The 9544-nt window shown below is 36.2% G+C and overlaps 1 protein-coding gene across 2 annotated transcripts in view; it reads left to right on the top strand.

The window, feature by feature from the left end:
- Positions 1–9544, top strand: part of LOC107098687 (hexokinase-1) — a 35142-nt gene that overhangs the window by 16907 nt on the left and 8691 nt on the right. Inside the window, exons 13-17 of one of the 2 annotated variants that reach the window (XM_015396473.1) lie at positions 350–445; positions 4216–4227; positions 8360–8459; positions 8553–8736; positions 8844–8999. In XM_015396473.1, coding sequence (XP_015251959.1) covers positions 350–445; positions 4216–4227; positions 8360–8459; positions 8553–8736; positions 8844–8999 — 548 coding nt within the window. The remainder of the gene's footprint in view (positions 1–349; positions 446–4215; positions 4228–8359; positions 8460–8552; positions 8737–8843; positions 9000–9544) is intronic. The other variant, XM_015396474.1, reaches the window with a different exon arrangement.

Genomic DNA, 9544 nt, shown 5'->3' with positions numbered 1-9544 from the left:
TATATATATATATATATATATATATATATCAATACAGGGAAAATACATTAATATTGGCAAAAATATCAGCCAGTCGATGCATCTGTCTAGCTAGCTGCTAGACTGTCACAGGATCTGGTGCAACAGGAGGGTATTTGGTTATTTATTTGCCCAAAAGAAAAAATGAAAACAGTTTCTACTGTTTATTCTGTATAACTTGACAAAATTCATGCATAAAGTTTTTACCTGCATTGTTGTTTTTGTGTTAATATTCTACATCAATTAGGGCAAGTATGCAATTATACTAAAGTTTGACATATCCCAACATTCTGTATTTATTGTATGACATTCAGTACTTTGTCATCCTCAGGGTATACTGGTGACCTGGACAAAGGGCTTCAAGGCTACAGACTGTGAGGGGGAAGACGTGGTGGAGCTTCTCCGAGATGCAATCAAAAGAAAAGAGGTGATGACAAACAATGACAATGTGTAGATTGGAAATGCATGGTTCGAAAAACCTAGTGAAAAACAACCTTAAATCCATAGAAGAAGAGAAGGAAATCACAAGAAAATGTATGTGATTGGTGCGCTTAAAAAAGAAAAAAACCCAGTTCAGTTTATAGCTGGTAGATTGCTCACCACCAGATGAGCTTCTTTTGTCATAATGGTGGAGGAAAGCTCCAGCATGAGGCAATAAAAGTTAGAAATAGGAGCCATAAATGTTGAATCTCGTGGACCAAACCAAATCTCATGTAAACCAGAGTTAAACAAACCTAAATATTCTGCCTTTCAAGATTTAAACGTTGTTTATGTTCAGGCTGGCAGCCTTTGGTCTGCAGAGCGGAGGTTTTACCCTGAGGCCAATTTTAATTGTCTATTTTATGCCATTCCTACGGACTACTACTTGATTTTTTTCTTTTATTTTGTGGTTGCATTGTCAGATGACAATTAATATAAATACAGTTTATGAGTAAATTTGGAAAGATGAATACAACAGACAGTGCCCTATGTAATGATTTTTGTTCCATTATTGTTTTAAGCAAAGACCACTATGTGTTAAAGGAAATTGAAAAAAAGCAAAACAAAAAATAAAACTTTAAAAAACGACTTTATCAAAAACAAGATTTTAGGATTAACTTTACTATTTTCATTTTTTTATTAAGTTATTTTCACTTTTTCAAAGCAGAAAAAAAGATGTTACAGACACTGTATTCTCAAAATGTCTTTTTTCAAACAACTTTTTTTCAGATTGAGTTTTTTTTAGATCACATTCTCTTCACTATGGATATGAATAAAAATGTTTGGTGATATCGTCCAGTAAGCCAATAGAAATTATATCTTCGCTTCTCAATCGCCCTCAGAAGTGAAAAGATTGCGATCTGTACATGCAAGATGAAAATAATGCAAATTACAAAACTCTACTTCAAAAGCAGAAATTTGAAAAGCAAAAAATATGAAAAGAATTCAAACAAAATTGGAGCACAAAACTGTAAAGAAAAAAATCAAATAATTTGAAAAAATAAAAATACTTTTTTTTTTACATTAAAAGCATGGTTCTTGCAACAATAATGGAACAAAATTAACTCTATAACTGTGAGGTCGAGCCGCGGTTTTCAATGTTTATCAGTGTGGAAGCACCAGATTATGGAGAGAAGCAGAGAAAGGAGCCCTGAGCCACGTCTGCCCTGTAGGTGGAGGCGGGTTTAGTACCAAGTTCTTAACAACCGACTGAGAGATGCTGCCAAAGGTATGAGCATCAGACCGGATCTGAGGTGATGACACTAATAAATTTAACTGAGAGGAATTAAGAACTCATATATGTCTGAAACTATGAGATACTCCACAGTTATCAGCTCTTTATCCAAACATTCTTCATCTGTGGAAAATTCTAAGGAAAATTCCAAATTTGTATTTTTTTTTTATTAATCTATAAAGGAACATTTAATATTGGTGAAAATAAGGTAAATGCGATAGATTATAGCAAAGCAAAGGAACAATACTTTACTATGACAATAACACAGTACAGTGAAAAATGTACAATGTACAACAGTTGTTGGGCTAATAAATAAATAAATAAATAATATCATTAATGTTCACAACAGTGATGTCAGTGCATAAAATCACATTCAAGTTTTACTTGTTAATCTAAGACCAATCTGATAATTTGAAATAAAAAAAGAAAAGTTACAACACCTGATTTATTGGTGATAAATACAAGAAAACTGTCCTGCAGTGCTTCCGCGGCCCACTAGGGGAGCACAACCCCACATAAAAGACCTCTGATGTAGAATAATGAATAATTCATGTTTGATGTTTTACATTATTAAGGTTGTAGAGTACAAATACAGAAGGATTATAGCATGTTTCATTTATAGTTTTTAAGTAACCGAGAGCTCCACTTCTATGTGTGAACCTGTTTGTTCCAGCAGAACCTTACCTATGCCACAGGGTCTGATCACTGTGGAGCAATTACAGGTGCTATTTTTGGCCTAGATGATACCAATAAGGCTGAAGTTGAATGTTTTCCTAATGCATAATTAGAAGGTAACAGATTTATAAGCTAAACTGGACCTCCAGTGGCTGAAGAGCACTTCCTGTTTTTTTCTGCTTTGAGACATCCTTTCATCTCTGCATAAGAAATAAATGAAAGTCTGGTTCATTCCAAGCCAATTATAAAGAAATGACCGATGGAGGATTCTCCAGCATAGAGTCGATAATCTATATGGATATACATTTGTTTAATAAAGGAAAAATCAGTAGTGGAATCAAGAGCAGTGACATTACTGAGAAGAGACCAGGGGCCAAGAGAAGAGATTAGGTTTTTCACCTATGAGATGATTTTATATCCATTTGTTCAATGGTACTGTTTACAGGAGTATAGTCAGATTATATGTCTATAGAAAAAGGACTAAAAACCATTTAATCAGGATAAAATTAGGTCATATTCACCAAGCGTCTGTTCTTATAGTGTTTAGATAGTCCTTTTAGAGCCTAAATAGAATTCCAGCACTGGGCGAACTAACATAAACAGATGTGGCGCCATCTGCTGGTAACACCGGAGAACTATCAGAAATCTCAATGGTGACAATTGAGGCAGCTGCTCAATAGAGCCCCACCATCCCGCATGCCTCAGGGTAAAGTGACATCACAGAATGGTGGAAAACCAACTGCTGTTAATTAAATAGATCAGGCTTCAGCAACTCAAAGTTCATGAAAATCCTATCCAGATCGTTCTATCGGAACATCAGGGAGAAACGCAGAGGCATTGCTGATGAGCCCTGAATTGAATCTTATCTTGAGTAGTTTCTGTGTTTGTATTTATACAGTAGAGACTGTAGCATTGCTATCCGTATGTTTTCCCACTCACAGAGCTGGGTAAAGCACCTAAAAATATTACTGTTACTGATAGAATATTTTAATTCATGATCACGTGTACCATAAGAAGGAGAAACAGAGCAGGAGCCAAAAGCTGATTTTCCTCATACTGCTTCGTTTTTAAGATTCTTCCTAATCCAGCCCAGTTTCCTAAGCAAACGGCTACTGGGCCACTTTTTCACATCATCTTAACACCCCCGGATAAACAGGTCATAGACTTGCTTTTTTTTTTGACAAAAAACTCAAGAAGCTTGGGCATGCAGGTGGAGCAACGGTTAGCGCACACGACCCATGTGCAGAGGCCTTAGTCCTTGACGCGGCCGACTGGGGTTCGAATCCGGCCTGTGGTCCTTTGCCGCATGTCTCTCCCTCTCTCTCATACCCCCTTTCCTGTCAGCCTACTGACAGAAAAACATGCAACTAGTGCTGCAAAAGAAAAAAAAACATATAAATATTAGTGTTGCGCCGATGCCATTTTTTGGCCCCGATACCTGGCTGTGCAGTATCGGCCGATACCGATACCATAATAATGTAAAATAATTGCCATCATGGCTTCATGTCAAGCTGCTGCCTATGTTTGTGAAGCAGGAAAAAATCAAATACAAAGTGAATCCAGTAGAACTTTTTATTGCCTACTAGTGACAATAGTTGAATAAACTTATGGCTCTCAAAATGGTATCGGTGCCCTATTTGTTGGTACTCGCCGATACCGATACCACCACTTTAGGGCGGTATCGGGGCCCCGTCCGATACTGGTATCGGTGCAACACTAATAAATATATCTGCTTCTTGGGTGGGGATGTGCAGAATGTGTAAATGTTGCCAGTTAAGAGTTTTATAAATTGATCTTGCTTTCTTTAGATTGAAGAACCAGTAAGTATAAACTGAGAGTAAATCGCTGTCCGACAGGTAAAGCAGTGCGGGGCTGGACTGCAGCAGTGTGCGGTGAAGCTTGTAGGAGCATGCATTGACAGCTGATAGCGGCAGAGCTTCTGGATGGCGGCAGCTCTCAGAGGAAAGCTTGCATCATCTATCGTCAGCTTGTCCCAAAATGTGAATAACATGCATTGTTGCCAGTGTGGCGTTGAAAAGTAATCAGCCCTCAACACATTTCCATTCAGGCGTGTTCTATTGAAAAAGGCAGTCTAACATTGCTTCTATATAATGCAAATAAAAGATGATAAGAAGAATAGAAATCATGTAAAATTAAAACAGTCTGATGAGGAATTATTCACCACTAAGAGCATTTACTGTATCTGGTTTTCTGCAGAGATGGAAACATCAAGTGGAGTTATGATTTAAAAAAATCAGTAGATAATTCCAGTAGAAATCCATGAAAATATCTTTGCTGTCTCTTAATAACTGTTCTACTTGGGTTTTAACAAAGTGCATGGCAACTTAAATTTGTCATAGCAATGACAGCAAATATAAAGTCAGAAGTTTGCTTTTGCTATATTCACGTCTGCACAAGCCAACGGCTGGAATCCGTTAACCAACTACAAATAGTCGCAGCATTTAGCTCACAGATAACAACCGAAGGAGAAATGTTATAATTCTGCATGTGTTAAATAACAATATTAAAACAAAAACATATGTTCAACAGAAAACAAAAGTATAACTGACCTGTAGTAGGGATGCACGATATTATCGGTATGTTATCGCTATCGGCAGATGTTAGCTCACCGACATACAGTAAAAGGCGCTGTTTAGGTACGACAGAGTTTTAGGGCCTTATTAGAGTTTTCTTTATTATGAATCAGAATGTGACATCAATATAATTATGTTATATTATAATAATAATAATAATAACGTTTTAATAATATAAGAGTGAGGTCATGTAACAAAAAATGAATTTAATAAGACAAAAGCTTCAATAGAGTTACCAGCCAAGATGACCCAACCTTCAGTCTAAACAAACTATTTAACTATTAGTGAGAGTTTGTAGGCTACTTCTTTGATCTTGTAATATGGCATTATTCATGTTATATAACAATTTTATTCTTGTAATGTTAACACATTAATCTCATATTCATTTTATTCTCATAATGTAACTGCTTTACCCCAGTAGTAGTACTTTTTCTTAATGTTACGAATTTAATCTTGCGATGTTACAACTTCATTTTCATAATGTTACAATTTTATTCCAATTTAATTTTATTTATTTATTTATTTGACAGGGACAGTGTACACTAAAAAGCATTCCTGCAAATGCACCAGAATTAGCCAAAAGGCTATTTTTTCATCTGTTGTCCCTGGACAGATCTTAAAATTGTCTTCCTAAAAAAACACAACAATAAGCATGCTACAATGTAAAATACAAATATAAAAATAAATAAAAACAGCTATAACTCCTCAAAACTGATTTAAAAATACAGAATAAGTGTTCGCTGGACTACAGAGATTCATAAAATAGAATAAAACATTTAAACTATGTACATATGAATATATATACATACATATATTCATATACACAGAGATGGCAAAAGTACTCACTTTCCGTACTTGAGTAAAAGTACTGATACTTGTGTTAAAAAATACTCTGGTAAAAGTGGAAGTACTGATTAAACTTCTTTACTCAAGTAAAAGTAACAAAGTACAGGCTTGTAAATTTACTTAAAGTATAAAAGTAAAAGTAGAAACCACTTTTTTCATGCCGTTGCCTACATTTTAAATGGATGTCTGCCAATAGGACTAGATCTCCGTTGTGTTCATTTTCAATCATCTCGTCGTCCATGCTACTATGCTAACGCCACCGCCACCAAGCTGCAATGATTTGCAGCGAATGAATACCGCCGAATCTGTCGATTCATCTTGTAGTGGTGCGTCAAATGCAACGTAGATTGAATTTGGTATTGATGACGTGAAAAATAATAACGGTAACTCCATTTAAATGATTCAAAACTAAAGTAAAGAGCCAATTTTTTTTAAATGTAAGGAGTAAAAAGTACAGATATTTGTGTAAAAATTTAAGGAGTAGAAAGTACAGATATTTGTGTAAAAATGTAAGGAGTAGAAAGTACAGATATTTGTGTAAAAATGTAAGGAGTAGAAGTAAAAAGTCGCCATAAAAATAAGTAGTAAAGTAAAGTAAAAATATCAGAAAAATCTACTTGAGTACAGTAAAGAAGTATTTGTACTTCGTTACTTCCCATCTCTGCATATACATACATACATACATACACATACACATATATACATACACAAAGCAGAGACACAAGTGGCCGCATGGCTTATTATTGATAGACATTCAACTAATGCTGACATGACTGATGTGTTATGAGCCAATTTTTTAGATGGTAACATTATAATTTAAATCTCATGAAATGACACAGCTGTAATCTTGTAATGTTACAATGTTAATCTCGGAGTAATAGGATTATATTCTCATAATGTTTGCTGAATCTTTCTGGTATGAGTTAATATTTTTAATGTTAAGACTTTATTCTCTGTTACAATATCATTCTGGTAACCTTAGAACTTTAACGTCGTAATGTTACGGCTTAATCTGGCAATGTTATGACGTTATTCCTTTTACAACTTTACTTTCTCAATATTATGAGAAACTCTGATCTCTTAATGTTTTGACTTTATTCTTCCTTTTTTTGACTTTATTTTTCTAATGTTATATTATTTTGGTATTTTCCCATTTTTACATTTTCTAATATATTGAACTGATTTCTGACTTTATTGTGGTGATACCTTAATCTCACAATATTACAACTTTATTCTAGTCATTTTACTACCTTAATCTAATAGACCCAATATTATGACTTTATTTTTGTAGTCTAAATAAATTGATCTCGTAGTTTGACTCTGCAGCGGCAGCAGGTGACATGCATCCACCTGATGCATGATTCTGCCACAGTAGTGATGCTGAAGTAAAAATGTCAGCGGTGTGGATGTTTTCAGGAGCAGATAACCAAACTGCACTGCAAAAAACATCTAAAAATAAGTAAAAAAAGTCTTAAATGAAGTGTATTTATCCTTAATTTGAGCAGGCACATAAGATGATCTGCCAATGGAATGAGTATTTTTACTCCTAAAATAAGATAATTAGATAATATACACTTGAAATAAGACAAAGCAATTGTTTTTCCTTATTTTAAGTGTAAATTGTCTTGTTCCATTGACAAAGTGTCTCACTTACCTCCTGAATTCAAGAAAAAACGCACTTAATTTGAGCAAAAATGACTTATTTAGATTTCCATTTGCAAAGACTGCTCAGCAGCAGCAATAGAGGCGGATGCGTCAAACTTAATTACCGATCACAAAAAATCCACTATTCCAACTGTTATATTTTAATCAATGGCGACCAGGAAGGTAAGGAGAAAGTTAAATGACCAGGTCAATGTTGAGGGACAGCAGTGTCTTCTCCAAGCTTTGGACAAAGCAAAAAAAAATACAGCTCTTACCAGCAGAGGGCGAAATACATTACTTAGAAAGAGTGGAAAAACTGCCATTTTCAGTCCTTTTTTCAGAGGATTCCAGAGGTTTTTGGAATATGTTGTCTTTCCATTCAGCCTATAGTCTGAGATATTTTCCCAGCGTAGCCACCCTCCAGTTGTCACATTTAGAGATCAAATATTCTGCTCTGCAAGCATCCTAACCCCTACACCATGGATAGACATACACTTTGAACTTATGAATGATGGAAGTGAATAAAAGTTTCTGTCTAAGTGGATTTAGGGGGAAAAATGATCAACATATCTGATTTTGGCAAAAAGTCCAATATCGTGCATCCCTAGTTAGGAGTCACTTAGAGGTAGATCTAACCTATGTCTCTGAATGATTCGGACAAAACGAAAAGTTTAGGGATGAAATATTACAAATTCGTAAAGTTTTCAGTGTCATTATGTTATTTTCATGACATAAAGCTAGTCACCGTTGATAGGAGAGAGATAGAATAACATCTATTTAGGTAGAAGACAGAGCAGTTGATGTTTTACTCATAAATAAACATATTTAGCTGCATTTCAGTCTGTGACCGATTCTGCTGGTCCTGTAGGAGTTTGAGCTGGATGTGGTTGCCATAGTGAACGACACCGTGGGAACCATGATGACCTGTGCTTACGAGGAGCCGACTTGTGAAGTGGGGCTGATTGCAGGTGAGTTAACATGTTCTGAAGATTAAAAGGATTCTAAAGGGGAAACTGTTGTGTTCAGTGGTTTTATTCTACCGTTGCTGTGTGTGTTCCCAGGCACAGGAAGCAACGCCTGCTACATGGAAGAGGTGAAGAACATTGAAATCGTGGAAGGGACTGAGGGCCGTATGTGTGTCAACATGGAGTGGGGGGCGTTTGGAGATAACGGTTGTCTGGATGACATCAGGACAAAGTATGATCAGGCTGTGGACGAGAACTCGCTCAACGAGGGCAAACAGAGGTCAGGTTGCTAATTTTCCAGTTCCGGTCTCATAAATTTGCTCCTTTTTCCTGCTCATGATTAAAATATTGCTACATTGGTGCTAACTGATCTCTTTTGCTCCTCAGATACGAGAAGATGTGCAGCGGAATGTATCTGGGAGAAATTGTGCGTCAGATTTTGATCGATCTGACGAAGCGCGGTTTCCTCTTCCGAGGACAAATCTCAGAGACGCTGAAGACACGGGGCATCTTCGAGACCAAGTTCCTGTCTCAAATAGAGAGGTGAGTTCGTCCCTTACACATCTGTAGATCCTATTCAATCACGGACATTTCCCTAAACTCCACCTTCATTGACAAAAAGAAAAAAAATCATCCTTAAGTATTTATTATGGATCTATTTGCTCTTTTGCCTGCTGTATGTTTCATGAAGGGGGCCACCTGTGGAGCTGGTTTATATTTGCCTTTTGTATCTCTGCTTCTGTCTCCTTGAAGCCCAGTCGACCTCAGCAGATAGACGCTCACAGAGCCTGTTTCTGCTGGAGGTTACTTCCTGTTAAAAGGGATTTTTCCTCTCCACTGTCGCTACAAGCATATTTCGGAGGAATCCTAAACCGCCCCCTTAGCAGTAACCCCAAACTATCGAGTGTCACTCCCAATGAAGTGTATGGGAGAATTATCCTGCCATAATGCAAGAGCGCAAAATTTCAATTTGAGAAAATAATTTCTTCTTCTTGCACTCAAAACTTATAATGCTCACACTCAAAACATGCGCTCTCTCTCAAATATTTTCTCTCTAAAATCTTTGTTTCTTCTCTCAGATTTAATGC

Source organism: Cyprinodon variegatus, unplaced genomic scaffold (assembly GCF_000732505.1).
Source record: "Cyprinodon variegatus isolate N-32 unplaced genomic scaffold, C_variegatus-1.0 Scaffold800, whole genome shotgun sequence".
Taxonomy (NCBI): Eukaryota; Metazoa; Chordata; class Actinopteri; order Cyprinodontiformes; family Cyprinodontidae; genus Cyprinodon; species Cyprinodon variegatus.
Note: the sequence above shows the minus strand (reverse complement) of the source record. Positions and strands in the feature narration are given on the sequence as shown.